This window comes from Pongo abelii, chromosome 18, assembly GCF_028885655.2.
Source record: "Pongo abelii isolate AG06213 chromosome 18, NHGRI_mPonAbe1-v2.0_pri, whole genome shotgun sequence".
Classification (NCBI taxonomy): domain Eukaryota; kingdom Metazoa; phylum Chordata; class Mammalia; order Primates; family Hominidae; genus Pongo; species Pongo abelii.
Genome location: NC_072003.2, coordinates 20,690,792 through 20,707,866, shown reverse-complemented (window position 1 = coordinate 20,707,866; position 17,075 = coordinate 20,690,792). Strand labels below are relative to the sequence as shown.

General features: G+C 57.2%; 1 protein-coding gene across 1 annotated transcript in view; it reads left to right on the top strand.

Moving 5' to 3' along the window:
- LOC129047449 (ras GTPase-activating protein 3-like) overlaps nt 1-17,075 on the top strand; it is a 106,692-nt gene that overhangs the window by 66,505 nt on the left and 23,112 nt on the right. The window contains 3 exon segments of the mRNA XM_054534798.2: nt 2,970-3,064; nt 14,237-14,313; nt 16,649-16,732. Coding sequence (XP_054390773.1) covers nt 2,970-3,064; nt 14,237-14,313; nt 16,649-16,732 — 256 coding nt within the window.

Genomic DNA, 17,075 nt, shown 5'->3' with positions numbered 1-17,075 from the left:
CGGGGGGGGCGGGGGGCTCAGCGAGTGAGGCGGGGGGCGGGGGGGCGGGGGGGCGGGGGGGCTCAGCGAGTGAGGCGGGGCGGGAGGGGGTGGGGGGCTCAGCGAGTGAGGCGGGGGAGCTCAGCGAGTGAGGCGGGGCGGGACGGGGCGGGAGGGGGCGGGAGGGGGTGGGGGGGCTCAGCGAGTGAGGTGGGGCAGGAGGAGGTGTCCTGGCTGTGGTCCACCCTCGTGGTCTGCGCCATTAGAGGCCATTGGAGGGAGTCCACGTGGTGTGTCACTGGGTTTCTCTCTGAGCCTCCCTGGTGTTCCTTCTCCCACACGTGCTGGGGCCTGTTTCCTGTGCCGGCCCCCTCGGTTCTTGACTTGGCTCAGTGGTGGTTTCAGCGTCCCGTGCAGCTCCAGATGGTCTGTGTATGTCTGTGTGGCAAGAGCTGAGCCGATGAGGTCTCCAGGCTGATCGTACGAACCCATGAGTGCCTGTGTGCTGTATCTGCGTCCGGGTAGCTGTGGAACTGGCCGGCCCTGGCTGTGAGCGGGGGTCCCGGAGCTGTAGTTTGCTGGGAAGGGGCTCCGGCCCCGGCTGTGAGCGGGGGTCCCGGAGCTGGGAAGGGGCTTCTTCCAGGGCTGTTCCCAGGGCTGCTTTGCTTTGCAGAGTGGACGGTGTGAGGTGCAGCCGGCTCCCCTGAGGACACGAGATGAAGGTGCTGACATGCATGGCAGGTGTCAGGAGCACTGGAGGCAAACTGTCCTGATTCCGCATCTGTCCTTTGGGCATTCGGAAAGCGTCTTTGTGCCTCTTTCCACCTTCCGCACCTCCCACCATGTCCTGTGGCCACGTGGTGCCCCATTATGTGGCCGACCCTGCGCTGTCCCATAGGGTTTGGAGCTGGTGCTGAGCTGGGCGTGTCTCAGAGCCTCGGAGTTTGCAGACAAGGGAGGGGCCTGGCGGCCCAGGCCCACGGGCTCTGAGATTAGTCACAGAACGGACCAGTCAGGCTGAGAGGTCTCGCTCGCATGAGCCCGCGGGGCAGAGGAGCTCCTGAGGGAAGATGCGTCCTGGGACCTCGCAGGATGGGGACGCTAACATAGGAAGGAACGCTGGCAGGATGGCGGGGACGGAAGCTCCCTCTCCCTGCAGCCCCGGCCTGCTCGTCTGTGGGGTGTGCAGAGTGGTACCTGCCCCTTCCGGGTCACCGCAGGACCGACTGAGATGGCGCCTGTGAGAGGCTGGCAGTGGAGTGTTCCCGAATTTACTGAGGCTGGACAAAGAGTCAGGCCGAAGCATGCAGCTGCTGGATGCCAGGCCGGGGTTGTTCCGACGGGAGCCTGCGGAAGTTTTTTGAGACACGGAAATATAAAAGGATCTTCCTTGGAGGAGAGAACCGGGGCTGGGCTGCGCTGTCCTGGCGTGAGGCAGGGTGGCCGGGTAGGAGGCCCAGGCCGCTCCCAGGAGCCCGGGTCGTGCACAATGTGCTCAGACCCTGCAGCTGCGGACGCTGCGGTGGAACCGGGGTTTGTAGGGACCCAGAGTTTCTCGCTTCAGTGACTGGACCAAGATCCTTAAGGAGGGCGTGTGTGTCTCTGGGTACAGAACGAAGACGTGAGGAGTCTGCCAACATTTCCTTCCTCACTCCTGCTCTCATGTGTGCTCTGCAATGGGCTCAGACATCACATGTGTGTGCGACTCCCTAGGAGTTCACGTGCGTCTGTCAACAGAGGTGCACGTGCTGCGTGGGTGCTCGCCGTGGTGGGTGGCGTGGTCCGCAGTGCGTGGAGGCCACTGGCAGGGTTGACGTGGTGGTGCCATGAAGGGACACAGGATGGGAGATGGCTCGGTGCCCAGCGCCTGACAAGCCCTGTCCTGCCGGGGATGGGATGGGCACGCATTTGCCCCGCCACGGGAATGTTTCTGGAATGAGGTGAAAGTATAAGCAGATAATAATGGTTACAGATGCGAATTTACACATATAAATCCATACTAGGTAAACGTATATTGTACAAATATATTCTGATATGTATTTTCATTGCAAGTGTAGCTCCAAAGTACTAAGCCTGTTTAAGGCACAGGAAACTGTTTAGAGTGGATGTCCCCAGACTTTGGGGCCCACACAAGTGCCCAGGGACATTTGGTGGTGCAGATTCCAGCCCACACCAGAGCTTCCATTCTCCTCTGTCTGGAGAAGGCCAGGAATCTACACTTTCAGGCTCTCCAGGGGTCCCAGAAGGTGGCTCATTCATTATACTTTAGAGGCACAGATTCAGACCAACCCATGTCGAGTGGGAAGGTGGCAGCTCATTCTAGCTGTCAGTCCTGCCTGTGAATAACCTGAGCACCCACATGCATGCACACGCGTGTGTGTCCACACACACACGGAAAGCACTCTAGGCACACGTGTGTTTCAGGCTGTAGCGCCCACGGGTGCACACGTGTCTCTCTTGCAGCATGATGCCACTGCCTTGGTGGTGTGTGAGGCGTGAGATGTTCATTTGTGAGAACGGAGCTCTTGTGCATGCAGCAAGCTCTGAGGCACCTCCTGCCGTGAGAACTGGCCAACGGACCACAGTGAAAGTGAGGTGCTCATTGCCAATGGAGAGGACATTGCTGCCTTCACAGTGAAGCCTCTGGAATGCCTTACTGGAAGGGAGACAGTGGAGACTTACCCCTGCACCTGATTATTTTGACTTTTTAATATCAATTTTTAGAGACACAGTGCCATCATGCCCGGCTCATTCTTTTATTTTTTGTAGAGACAAGGTTTTACCATATCGCCCAGGCTGGTCTCAAGTGACCCTCCCTCCAGGCCTCCCAAGCGTGGGGATTCCAGGCATGAGCCCCGCACCGGCCGGTGCCCCATTCTGAATTAAACTGTTGGAAATAAGCTGCGGTGATGATGGGCTGGCTTCTGCTCGAAGGCATCCTGGCTCTGGGGCCTGTGCCCGTGGTGAAGTCTTCTCTGCTTGTTTTGCAGGGAAGGTGGCCATCCAGAAGGAGGACTTGCAGAAGTACCACAACAGGGACACCTGGTTCCAGCTGCAGCACGTGGATGCCGACTCGGAAGTGCAGGTGAGACCATGCTCACAGCCCCGAAAACCAGAGCCCCGGGACACCATGGGGCTTCGAGACAGGCCCGGCTTCGACTATGGCTAAAGACGTAGATCGGACTTCGGCCTTGACTGGGAATAACGATGAGCAGATTTCGTGTTCGCCTACTTGTGCTTGGAGTGAGCGCGGGCTCTGCCATTGATTTTGGATTGTGCATGTTCGCCCGCTTGTGCTGGGAGTGAGCGCGGGCTTCGCGCACGGATCTTGGGTTGTACGTGTTCACCCGCTCGTGCTCAGAGTGAGTGCGTGCTCCGCGTGTGGATTTTGGGTTGTGCTTGTTCGCCTGCTTGTGCTCAGAGTGAGCGCAGTCTCTGCCATGGATTTTGCGTTGTGTGTGTTCGCCGGCTTGTGCTCGGAGTGAACGCGGGCTCCGTGCATGGATTTTGGGTTTTCCCTTTGGTTGCTGCCGCCCTTTGTCATGCACAACTGAGGAAGCTGTGAAAACAAACATGGTGGGAAAGGACAGGCACGCGTCATTGAGGGCCAAGAGAAAACACGGGTGGGGAAGGGCCGAGCCAGGGTCAGTCATCAGGGACTCTCGCTTCCCCATGGTCGGCTGGGCGGGCTGCTCCCTGGCACACGGCGCCAAGAAGGGTCTGAGCTGAAAGAACGTTCTCGTCTCCCGTGTCCATTGTCGGAAGTGGCCAGGGGCTCACCCTGGCTTGCTGGGACTGTGTGCCAACTGGGGCTCACCCCGGCCTGTCCAGTGGGAAGAGCTTGTCCCACGTCCCCACGCAAGACCAGGGGCTCCAGTGCTGGGGCCCATGTCCCAGACCCTTGTGTTCACAGCTGCTCACGGATGGACGCACGGTGCCCAGCTGCCCAGCAACAGCTGCTCCAGGCTGGCCTGTAAGAGAGGGAGCAGTGGGGGTCAGTCCACCCGAGCCCAAGACTGCACCAGCTCCTGTGGTGTCACTCTGAGCCCTGGTCTGTGACACAGAGCAGCTGCAAAGGCCACAAGCAAGAGGCACTGTGGCCCAACCCTGGGACGTGGGGGGGTTTCCCGAGTGGGTCCTCAGCTGGGACCGCAGTGAGTGTCTGAGTGTAGGGTTGCGGCACAGCGGCCCTGGGACGTGGGAGGGTGAGTGTCTGAGTGTAGGGTTGTGGCACACCGGCCCTGGGATGCGGGAGGGCTTCCTGGGTCCTCAGCTGGGACGGCAGTGAGTGTCTGAGTGTAGGGTTGCGGCACAGTGGCTCTGGGACGTGGGAGGGTGAGTGTCTGAGTGTAGGGTTGTGGCACAGCGGCCTGGAGACGTGGGAGGGCTTCCTGGGTCCTCAGCTGGGACCACAGTGTGTGTCTGAGTGCAGAGTCCCAGCACAGGCCGCCAGGCTCGGAGCCAGCTCCCTCATCGGATTGCTGCCAACGTCCTCTGCAGGCCTCAGTTTTCCCATCTGGGTGGGTTTGTGAGGCGTGCTGGAATGGTGTGTGTGCCACTTGATGGCGCCTGGGGCATTGTAAAGTGGTGGCGGTGATGGTTATTTTTACTGCTGGAGGCTGGCATCCTGGACAAATCCCCAAAATAGGTTCCTTGTGAGGACTTTGCCCGAGACTTCAGCAGAGGCAACTGGGTGGGTCGGATGGAGGCTCCGTGCCCGCAGGTTCAGGGCAGATTTGGGTTGGGGAACTGGATGGCCTGGTGTCCTCTGGGAACCCTTGTGCCCCGGGAACCCTCGTCCTCTGGGAACCCTCTTGCCCCGGGAACCCTCCTCCTCTGCGCTTCACTGGGTCAAGGTTGCCATCTGCCGAGGTCATGGGCTGTGCACACTCCCATGGCCAGCAAAGGGTTCATTCATGAAGTTGACCATGAGCCCAGCTGGGGGGGCGGGGTGAGGCCCTCGATGGAAATTAAGGAGTGGAGCCAAGAGGCCCTGGGTATGGCCCTGCCCCAAGGGACCTGTGCTAATTGTGCCTCACACTTATTAACTCTGCTTCCTAGGAAAGCACTGGCTGGGGAACCCACACGTGCTATGGAAAGTGAAGGATGCTGTGATTACTGCAAAACTAATGACTGTCCTCGCAGCCCCAGAGCACAAGGGACCCAGCGCGCTGCTCCCGTGGACCTTGGCATCCTGGCAGAAAGGCGGGGTTTCCCACGTGCTGCCCAGGAGACCGGGCTTGGTGACCGGGCCGCTCCTGCCTGCGCGTCGGCTAGTTCCCCGGCCCTTCTATTCTGGGATACCTGCTGTCACTGGGGTCTCTGTCACAAGGGCCTCTGAGCAGCAGGCAGAGTGCGGCCTCGTCATTTGCCTCGGATTCGACTTTGGTTTCATTGGCAGGTGTAGCTTTTCCTCTTTCTTGCCTTTTTTTTTTTTTAACTGATTTAATTTTGAAATGGTTATAGATTTATAGGAAGGCACCAAAACAGTACACAGGAGTGGCAAGGGGCGAATTCCCACCTTTCCCTGAAAACGGAAGGTCGTGCTCCCTTCTCCCAGCTCCCCCAAACAGAAGGCCGTGCTCCCTTCTCCCGGCTCCCCTGTATGGAAGGCCGTGCTCCCTTCTCCTGGCTTCCCCAAATGGAAGGCCGTGCTCCCTTCTCCCGGCTTCCACAGGCACCGCCGTGTGCAGCTGGTGCAATGTCAACCAGGATGCCGACGTTTGTGCAGTCCACGGACGTTATCCAGATTTCATCAGTTCATAGGCATGTGTTTCTGTGTGTGTCTCTCTCTGTGTATTCTATGCTATTTTTTCCAGTTTTTTATGTGGTAAAACAGAGACATCATGAAATTTACCATTTTAACCATTTAAAACGTCCAATTCAGTGGTACAACATTAAATATATTCATAATATTGTACAACCATCACCACCACCCATCTCTAGAGCTCTTTTCATCTTGCAAAACAGAACCTCTGTCCCCTCTGTCCCCTGGCTAGAGTTTTATTCACACGCTCCCGTCTGCCTCTTCCCCGCTGGCAGCCCCACGGCACTCTGTCTCCGATGCAGGCCAGTCCCCGTGGCTCATGGGAGTGAGCTCTGCCCTGCTGGTCTTTCTGAGGATGATGTCGCTCCGTGTGATGTGCTCCAGGTCGCTTGTGGTATCAGAACCTCCTTCCTTCCGAGGCTGAGGAATGATCCGAGGTGCGAAGCGTGTGCTGTTGCTCCAGTCGCCTGTCGATGGGCTGTTGTGACAGTCGGTGCAACTTCATCACAGGGTAGATGGTGCAACCACCATGAAGATCAGGACTCAGATGTTGCATCTCCACAAAGCTGTAAATAAGAAAGCCGCAGGTTGATCTCACGGCTGGTGGAATCTCATAATTGGCGCCCGAGGCTGCGTGCCCATGGCCGAGCCCAGCATCCTCCAAGCCTGACTCTCGCTGTCCGGAATGTGAGGATCCTGAACCGAGTGGTGTCAGTCTCCCGGGAATTTGCACTTTATGGAAGGCAAATGCGAGCTGTTGTCTAAAAGGGATGAGGCAGGGTCAGTGCTCTCCAATGCCCGCTGGTCCCGGGCAGGTGCTTCGGGTGCTGCCCTGCTCGCTTCACTGACGTAGTCGGCCCCAACGCCACCCAAAACATAGCATGACAGGGAGCAGTGGCCCTGCTGGACTCCAGCCAACCTTTAAAACCTCAAATCCAGGCTGGGCATGGTGGCTCATGCTTGTAATCCCAGCACTTTGGGAGGCTGAGGCGGGTGGATCACCTGAGGTCGGGAGTTTGAGACCAGCCTGACCAACATGGTGAAACCCCGTCTCTACTAAAAATACAAAATTAGCTCGGCGTGGTGGCGCATGCCTGTAATCCCAGCTACTCTGGAGGCTGAGGCAGGAGAATCGCTTGAACCTGGGAGGCAGAGGTTGCTGTGAGCTGAGATCGCACCGTTGCACTATAGCCTGGGCAACAAGAGTGAAACTCCATCTCAAAAAAAGAAGAAGAAAAAAAAAACCCCACAACTCCAGTCTCAGGAGCCACCATTTCATCGTAAGATGTCACAGTGACTGTTTTCAGGAAGGCAGGGGGTAGCCGTGTGGCTCCGTGAGTCCCTCCGCTCTGTGATTCCCAGGAACAGTCCTGTGTCCAGACAGCGAGTGTCACAGAAGCGGCCCACGGGGGAGGCCAGCGAGTGAGTCACAGAAATGGGGCAAACACAATTAAACCTTTTTTGCTTCCTTCTGGAACGGCCACTGTTGGAAAGTCTTTGTTAAATCACTTTATTATGCAGAGTTGTGCTCTCTGACCCTCCCCCAATGCAGGGCCAGTGGGGGAGATGCCAGCGTCAGATGCCAGCGGGGGCACCGCCTGTGACAGCGAGGCATCCGCGGTGATCTGGGCGCCTGGAGGTCACTGAGCTCTGTTTATAAACCGGGTGTTCAAGTGCATCTGTGATGTATTCAGAAAATAGCACAGCCCTGCAAGGGTTCACAGCAAACCCCCCAGTCCGCTGTCCACCCGAGAGACACCTGCGTGTTTGCCCCTTGGAGTCTTCCAGTTGCACCGTGAAATCTCACTGGGCTAGAAATTCCAGCCTCCCGCTACAGCCTCTGGGAATCTTGTGTTTGTGCAGCAGACAGTCCTCTTGGAAGGATTTTCAGAGCAAACAAAGTCACCGTCCATCGTCAAGCTTTCACATCTCTCCAGGGTTGCAGGAGGAGAGGGCCGAGGCTGGGCTTCCTTCCTCATGGCCTCTGCGTCCAGTCTCACCTGCCCGCTGACTTTGTCTCCTCTCTGCGGCTGGCGTGGAACAGCCCTGCATCCAAGGCACCTCTGCCCTGGCTGCTCTCTGGGCTGCTGCCTGCTCAGCGGGGGACACAGCAGCCGGTGGGTGGGGCCAGGACCTTGACCCGGCTCTGCGCGCTGCTCTCTCCCTGGGGAAGGCCTTCCTGAGAAAGATGGATAGGGACCACTGGCTGCTTTTTAGAAATTAATTAACTCTGTTTTGGGGGCAGTTCTGTGTTCACAGGGAAATTGAGCAGAGTACAGAGTTTCCATACACCCCTCAGCAGCCCCCACCCAGGGCCCCATGGGTGACAGCAGGTGGCACTGCAGCCATGCGTTGTCAGGAGCTGGATGCTGGGGCCCCTTTGCTACGTCTGTGAGTTCGCAGGAGTGCAGTGCCAGGGACCTCAGTGCAGCGTCCAAGCAGGTGCCGGGGTCGGCAGCCAGGTCCTCTCATTCCTTTCCTGTGCGAATTTGTGCCTTTTCCCTTTTGCTCTTGGTAGCCTGGTTTGAGGTTTGTTAATTTTATTGATCTCTCAAGGAATTTGCCATTGGCTTTGATTTTTACCTATTGGTTTCCGATCTGACTTCTGTTTTCGTTCTTGGGCTCTGGGTTTAGTTTACTCATTTTTCTCAGTCTCCCAGCTCTAAGCTCAGGTCAGCGTTCAGATCTCCCTTCTGCTCTAAGCTCAGGTCAGCGTTCAGATCTCCCTTCTGCTCTAAGCTCAGGTCAGCGTTCAGATCTCCCTTCTGCTCTAAGCTCAGGTCAGCGTTCAGATCTCCCTTCTGCTCTAAGCTCAGGTCAGCGTTCAGATCTCCCTTCTGCTCTAGTCTGTGCGGCCGGCACTCCAGATTCCCTTCCACCCCGAGCACTGCTCCTGCTGCATCCCACTGATTTTGATGAGTAACACTTTCATTTCTGTTTATTCCGGAACATTTTAAAATTTGTCTTGTGTTCTCTGATCCGTGTGTTATTTAGAACCATGTTGTTTAACCTCTAAACATTTAGGATTCTCCAGCCTGCGCCGGCACCTGCAGATTTACTCACTGGCTTTTTTGGCAGGAGAAAGGGCCTTCCAGGGGTGGGTTTTGTTTGTTCCCACTCCTGAATCAGCAGAAGACGGAAGCACACAAGTCAGCCGGTCGGGAGGGATTCACGCTGCAGGAACAGGAGCAGCCTTAGGACCTGATGGTGCCCAGCCAGGTGCCCCTGGACCCGGCCAGGAGCCAGGAGAGCACACAGGGGATGCAGAGCCTGCTGCCAGGGGCTGGGAGAGCAGGTGGGGGCAGCACAGCCTGCTGCTGGGTACCAGGACCCCCCCATGCGGTCGTGACTCTTCCTGAAGCTCCCGAACATGAATAGAGCTGCCTCCATCTGCACAGCCTTGCAAATCTGAATGCTTCTGTCCTGAGGGAGTTTGCGCCCAGCATTTGAGAACGGGGATGAAGCGGTGGGGATTCTTGGTTATTCTTGGGTCAGGCACTTTCTCCTGTCTTTGGTGGTCAGGCCACTCCTTTAGCCCATGGATAGCCATGGATAGCAGGCCCGCTGCCAGGTTTTGAGGACCACAGGCGGATACTCCACTCAGCTCTGAGCTCTGATGGGTGCGGGAAGAGGAGTTGTGGTCTTGGTGGGATCTTTGTTGTCATTTTAGGCACCTGCTTTCCCCGCCCACAGTGCTGGCATGGGGTACGTGCCCACCTCCCTGGCCCGACATCCTTGTGGCCCCTCAGGACCTGCTCTGGGGCTGCAGCCACAGGGCGGGAAGGCCACACCCAACCTCCGGGCCCCAGAGTCTCAGGACAGCAGCGGAGGCCCCACCTCCCACACCCGCCTGGGCAGCACAGACCCTGTTCCGTTCCCCCTGTGAGCGCTGGGTCAAGGGTGGGCGTGCCGTGGGGCGTGATGTCAAGTGTGGGGGTGCCGTGGGACGTGGTGTCAAGTGAGGGGGCGCTGTGGGACATGGTGTCAGTGTGGGGGTGCCGTGGGACATGGTGTCAGTGTGGGGGTGCCATGGGACGTGGCGTCAAGTGTGAGGGTGCCGTGGAGTGTGGTGTCAGTGTGGGGGTGTCGTGGGGCTGCACTGACATGGTGTCAAGTGCGGGGGTGCCGTGGGACGTGGTGTCAAGTGTGTGGGGATGCCGTGGGGTGTGGTGTCAGTGTGGGAGGTGCCGTGGGGCATGGTGTCAAGTGTGGGGGTGCCGCGTGGGACGTGGTGTCAAGTGTGGGGGTGCCATGGGATGTGGCGTCAAGTGTGAGGGTGCCGTGGAGTGTGGTGTCAGTGTGGGGGTGTCGTGGGGCTGCACTGACATGGTGTCAAGTGCGGGGGTGCCGTGGGGCATGGTGTCAAGTGTGGGGGTGCCGTGGGGCATGGTGTCAAGTGTGGGGGTGCTGTGGGGCGTGGTGTCAAGTGTGGGGGTGCCATGGGATGTGGCGTCAAGTGTGAGGGTGCCGTGGGGTGTGGTGTCAGTGTGGGGGTGTCGTGGGGCTGCACCGACATGGTGTCAAGTGTGGGGGTACCATGGGATGTGGCGTCAAGTGTGGGGGTGTCGTGGGACGTGGTGTCAAGTGTGGGGGTGCCATGGGGTGTGGTGTTAAGTGTGGGGGTGCCGTGGGGCATGGTGTCAGTGTGGGGGTGCCGTGGGGCGTGGTGTCAGTGTGGGGGTGCCGTGGGGCATGGTGTCAAGTGTGGGGGTGCCGTGGGGCATGGTGTCAAGTGTGGGGGTGCCGTGGGATGTGGTGTCAAGTGTGTGGGGATGCCATGGGGTGTGGTGTCAGTGTGGGGGTGCCGTGGGGCGTGGTGTTAAGTGTGGGGGTGCCATGGGGTGTGGTGTCAAGTGTGGGGGTGCTGTGGGACGTGGTGTCAAGTGTGGGGGTGCCGTGGGACGTGGTGTCAAGTGTGGGGGTGCCGTGGGGTGTGGTGTTAAGTGTGGGGGTGCCATGGGACATGGCATCAAGTGTGGGGGTACCGTGGGACGTGGTGTCAAGTGAGGGGTGCCGTGGGACGTGGTGTCACTGTGGGGGTGCCCTGGAACGTGGCGTCAAGTGTGGGGGTGTTGTGGGATGTGGTGTCAAGTGTGGGGCTGCCGTGGGGCGTGGTGTTAAGTGTGGGGGTGCCGTGGGGCGTGGTGTTAAGTGTGGGGGTGCCGTGGGGCTGCACCGACGTGGTGTCAAGTGAGGGCTGAAGAGCTTTATGTTCACTCTCTGACCAGGGGCTTCGGGGTGTGCAGGTGGCCCCACAGCACGGGAGCCTGGCAGGGCCACAGGCGAGCAGCCCACATGCTGACCCTGGGGCCATCCCCCTGGGCGGCCCTCGGGCACTCAGGACTCTTTGCAGACACCCTCATGCCTGGGTCCCGCACACAGAGTTAAATGCCGGCTAGGGGGCAGAGGGGATGGACAGCAGGGCACCCCCGGCAGGGCAGCCCACGCCCACAATGCAGGCATCCCGAGAGTTCACAGGCAAGGGTTTCAGAAGGTGGGGAGGCCGAGGTTGTGGCAAAGTCATAAATCGGTACATGGAGGCCGTACGTCGGTTTGACCTGAGAAGGCAGACATCACGATGTGTGGCCCACGGGTTGGATATAGAGTGTTTTTGATTGGCGATTGGTTAAGGAGGAGAAGCTTTGTCCAAACAATTGAGATCAGCAGAAAAGAATGTTGGCTCTGGCCCATGGGCATGACCCCCCCGGCCCCTGAGGAAGAAATTCAGAATAGAGCCGGGTTCAGGGTTCGGGCCTGTGATCCCCCCTGCATTTGTGGTCTGTGTTGGTAGATCTGTTTGGTGAGGGTCTTGGTTTTTGAAAAACAATTTAGGAACATATGTTAAGATGCTATTTTTAACCTGTATAGGGAATAAATATCTCCTGACTAATTTTTTGGCTATTATTTTATTATTTATTTTGCTTATTAGGTGATTTACCTCTCAAGGCTGGCATATTTTTGAAGGAATATTTTTGAAGGAATATTTTTGAAGGAACTCTAAGGTTTTTTAATCATTTAGGTGGGTGGGGCCTAAGCGGGGTCCCTGCTCCATCCGAGGTTCTGCACCAGGTCACATGCTGCAGGGGTGCCGTCGGTTCTGCCATCCACGTCTTAGCGCCAGGCATTCTGCCCGTCCATCCCGCCCTCCCACAGGCAGGGACAAGCCCTGCGGAACAGGCCTTGGCCTCCACGGAGCCTCAGGAGCTGGAGCTCAGGGCCGGGCCAGGCAGAGCCCCTGAAGCATGGATGAGTCTGTGTCTATCCCATCCATTCAGGCTGGAGCAAATACAGGGACAGTGGTACACACAGGTAGGCACACATAGCCGCACACACACAGAGGCGGACACAGTCACACATACACACAGGCAGTGCACACACAGGCAGACATGCACACACAGTCACATGTACAGACAGGCGGACAAACACATACACAGGTGGACACACACAGCCACGTGCACAGACAGGCAGACACAGTTGCACACACACACAGAAGGACATGCACACAGCCACACACAGACAGGCAGACACACAGCCATGTGCACACAGATGGACATGCACACACAGTCACACGCCCACACAGACACATAGCCACATGCACAGAGAGGCAGACACACACAGACGAACATGCACACACAGGCGAACATGCACACAGCTGCACACAGGTGGACACATACACACAAGCGGATACACACAGTCACATGCACACACAGGTGGACATACAGTCGCATGCACATAGGTGGACACAGCCACACACACAGATAGACACACAGTTGCACGCACACAGGCAGACACACAGCCGCACACACAGGTGGACACACAGCTACACACAGGCGGACACGCATACAGCAGCAGCACAGATGGACACACATAGTCGCATACATGCATAGGCAGACACACATACACACAGTTGCATGCACACAGGTACACAGCCACACACACAGGAGGACACATAGCTGCACACACACACAGCAGCACAGATGGAGACACACACAGCCAGATGCACAGATGGACACAGGCGGACACACACACAAGTGGACATGCACACACAGCAGCCTGCTCACACAGGTGGACACACACAGCCGCACACACAAACCGCATGCACACACAGGCAGACAGACACACAGTTGTACGCACAGACAGGTGGACACACACCCACAGTCGTGCACACAGACAGACAGGTGGACAGACACACAGCAGCACACAGAGACAGACGGATCTAGAGAGACAGGTGGACCCGCACGGCAGCCTTGCTGTGTGTTCTGCTAGAAGCCCCCGTGAGCCTTGCTCTCTGTGTGAGTCTTGCCCTCTGTGTGAGCCTTGCCCTCTGCGTGAGCCTTGCCCTCTGCGTGAGCCTTGCCCTCTGCCTGAGTCTTGCCCTCTGCGTGAGTCTTGCTCCCTGTGTGAGTCTTGCCCTCTGTGTGAGTCTTGCTCCCTGTGTGAGTCTTGCTCCCTGTGTGAGTCTTGCCCTCTGTGTGAGTCTTGCTCCCTGTGTGAGTCTTCCCCTCTGTGTGAGTCTTGCTCCCTGTGTGAGTCTTGCCCTCTGTGTGAGTCTTGCTCCCTGTGTGAGTCTTCCCCTCTGTGTGAGTCTTCCACTCTGTGTGAGTCTTGCTCCCTGTGTGAGTCTTGCCCTCTGTGTGAGTCTTGCTCCCTGTGTGAGTCTTGCCCTCTGTGTGAGTCTTGCTCTCTGTGTGAGTCTTCCCCTCTATGTGAGTCTTGATCCCTGTGTGTCTTCCCCTCTGTGTGAGTCTTGCTTCCTGTGTGTCTTCCCCTCTGTGTGAGTCTTGCTCCCTGTGTGAGTCTTGCCCTCTGTGTGAGTCTTGCCCTCTGTGTGAGTCTTGCTCCCTGTGTGAGTCTTGCCCTCTGTGTGAGTCTTCCCCTCTGTGTGAGCCTTCCCCTCTGTGTGAGCCTTGCTCCCTGTGTGAGTCTTGCCCTCTGTGTGAGTCTTCCCCTCTGTGTGAGTCTTGCCCTCTGCGTGAGTCTTGCCCTCTGTGTGAGTCTTGCTCTCTGTGTGAGTCTTGCCCTCTGTGTGAGTTTTGCTCTCTCCTGCAGGCCTCCATCCGGCCTCGCCCGAGGGGAGGTAAAGGCAGTGGCCCCTGCTCGGGAGACAGCTGTGCTTCCCCTCTGCTTTGTCCTGATGGACACACATGAGCAGCCTGCAGTGTCACGCCTTTGGGGGTCAGCTTCACTGAATGGCTGTCTCCCACACGGTTGGACCCCTCACTTCTGAGGCAGCGACCTGGTCTCAGCAGAGCCAAAAGCCTGGGCAGCCACATGGCACCGAATGGTCAGGCGGGCAGCTCTCCTGGAGGAAGGCCACAGCTGGGACTCTGCGTCCCAGGGGTGGGGTGGTTGGTTGGACGTGCCCATCGGCCAGGGCAGGGCAGAGCCGCCTGCTCCCTTTGTCCTCTAGGCTTTCCCTGGGCTGCGCAGCCCTGGTGGCCTGTGGGAGCAGCGCCACAGCCTCTGACACCCCGTCCTCATGCCTTGCAGGGCAAAGTGCACCTGGAGCTGCGGCTGAGCGAGGTCATCACAGACACTGGGGTCGTCTGCCACAAGCTCGCCACATGGTAAGACACGTCCTCACCAGGGACTGAGCGCGCAGCGAGTGGCACATCTGGCTCCCGAGGAGCACACAGGGGTTTTCAAACCAACGCACAAGAATTTCCAGAGCCGGTGGCTCCCCAGAATGACACTGTTTAGAGGTTCTGGCCCTCCAAGGATGATGCTGTTTTAGAGGTCTTGAACCCCCAGGATGATGCTGTTTTAGAGGTTCCGGCCCCACAAGATGACAGTTTTAGATGTCCTGGGCGCCCAGGATGACACTGTTTTAGAGGTCCTGGCTCCCAGGATGACACCGTTTTAGAAGTCCTGGCCGCCCAGGATGATGCTGTTTTAGAGGTTCTAGCCCCCAGGATGATGTTGTTTTAGAGGTGCTGGCCCCCTAGGATGATGCTGTTTTAGGGGTCTCGGCCCCCAGGATGACGCTGTTTTAGAAGTTCTGGCCCCTCTCCAGGATGACGCTGTTTTAGGGGTCCTGGCCCCCAGGATGACACTGTTTTAGAGATTCCGGCCCCCCAGGATGATGCTCTTTTAGACGTCCTGGCCCCCAGGATGACACTGTTTTAGAGGTCCTGGCCCCAGGATGACACTGTTTTAGAGGTTCTGGCTCCCAGATGACGCTGTTTTAGAGATCCTGGCTCCAGGATGATGCTGTTTTAGGGGTCTTGGCCCCCAGGATGATGCTGTTTTAGAAGTTCTGGTCCCCCTCCAGGATGATGCTGTTTTAGAGGTTCTGGCCCCCAGGATGATGCTGTTTTAGGGGTCTTGGCCCCCAGGATGACGCTGTTTTAGAGGTCCTGGCCGCCCAGGACGATGCTGTTTTAGAGGTTCTGGCCCCAGGATGATGCTGTTTTAGAGGTTCTGGCCCCAGGATGATGCTGTTTTAGAGGTTCTGGCCCCCTAGGATGATGCTGTTTTAGGGGTCTTGGCTCCCAGGATGACACTATTTTAGAGGTCCCGGCCCCAGGATGATGCTGTTTTAGAAGTTCTGGTTCCCCTCCAGGATGATGCTGTTTTAGAGGTTCTGGCCCCAGGATGATACTGTTTTAGAGGTTCTGGCCCCCCAGGATGATATTGTTTTAGAGGTTCTGGCCCCCCAGGATGATGCTGTTTTAGGGGTCTTGGCCCCCAGGATGATGCTGTTTTAGAGGTCCTGGCTGCAGGATGATGCTGTTGGTCCTGGCCATGGGATGATGCTGTTTTAGAAGTTCTGGCCCCCCTCCAGGATGATGCTGTTTTAGGGGTCCTGGCCCCCAGGATGACGCTGTTTTAGAGATTCTGGCCCCCCAGGATGATGCTCTTTTAGACGTCCTGGCCTCCAGGATGACACTGTTTTAGAGGTCCTGGTCCCAGGATGACACTGTTTTAGAGGTTCTGGCTCCCAGATGACACTGTTTTAGAGGTCCTGGCTCCAGGCTGATGCTGTTTTAGGGGTCTTGGCCCCCAGGATGATGCTGTTTTAGTAGTTCTGGTCCCCCTCCAGGATGACGCAGTTTTAGAGGTTCTGACCCCCCAGGATGATGCTGTTTTAGGGGTCTTGGCCCCCAGGATGATGCAGTTTTAGAGGTTCTGACCCCCCAGGATGATGCTGTTTTAGGGGTCTTGGCCCCCAGGATGACGCTGTTTTAGAGGTCCTGGCCCCAGGATGATGCTGTTTCAGAAGTTCTGGTCCCCCTCCAGGATGACACTGTTTTAGGGTCCTGGTCCCCAGGATGACACTGTTTTAGAAGTTCTGGCCCCCCTCCAGGATGACGCTGTTTTAGGGGTCCTGGCCCCCAGGATGACGCTGATTTAGAGGTTCTGGCTCCCAGATGACACTGTTTTAGAGGTTCTGGCTCACAGATGATGCTGTTTTAGGGGTCCTGGCTCCCAGGATGACGCTGTTTTAGAGATTCTGGCCCCCCAGGATGATGCTCTTTTAGACGTCCTGGCCCCCAGGATGACACTGTTTTGGAGGTCCTGGCTCCCAGATGATGCTGTTTTAGGGGTCCTCTCTCCCAGATGATGCTGTTTTAGGGGCCCTGGCCCCCAGGATGGTGCTGTTTTAGGGGTCCTGCCCCCCACCCCCCCGATGACACTGCTTTAGATGTCCTGTCACACACTCCCGGCGTCCTCGCTAAAGCACATGCTCACCTTAGAGGTGTTGTTTTGGGCTTTTGCAAACAGCCAGCATGATTCAGCATCACACCGAGGCAGAGTGGCTGGTGTGGCCCTCCCTGCCTTCCAGTGAGGAAACTGCATTTCACAGCTTGAACTCAGGCCTCCTGCCCGACCCAGAGCTGTCTCACCATTTGCCCGGGTGTCTGCGTGCCCTCCTGACGCCGCCTCTGCTTCTCTCCTCAGCATCGTCGAGTGCCAGGGTCTCCCCATCGTGAACGGACAGTGTGACCCCTATGCCACCGTGACGCTGGCAGGACCCTTCAGGCAAGTTGCCTCACACCTCAGGTTTCTGTTCTGGTCCTGGAGGGCTAGGTTCCAGCTCTGAAATCATGAGACCACTGCCTCATTTGGGAGGAGGCAGGAGGTTGTGCTTTGAGGTAGAATATGAATTTTTACTTCCTTTTGTTTTCTTTATTGCTCTAAAATTGCTTTGTAGAAAATGAAGACTTCGTGCCCTTCACGCTGGGTATTTTTGGCTCAGTAAAAGTTCCTGATTTGCATACCATCTGGAATTGGAGACCAGCAGAAATATTTATAAAATAAATAAAGGCAATAAGTGACTTGTGCATTTGAGAGCTCAGTTTTACGACTGAGAGACTTGGAATCAGCA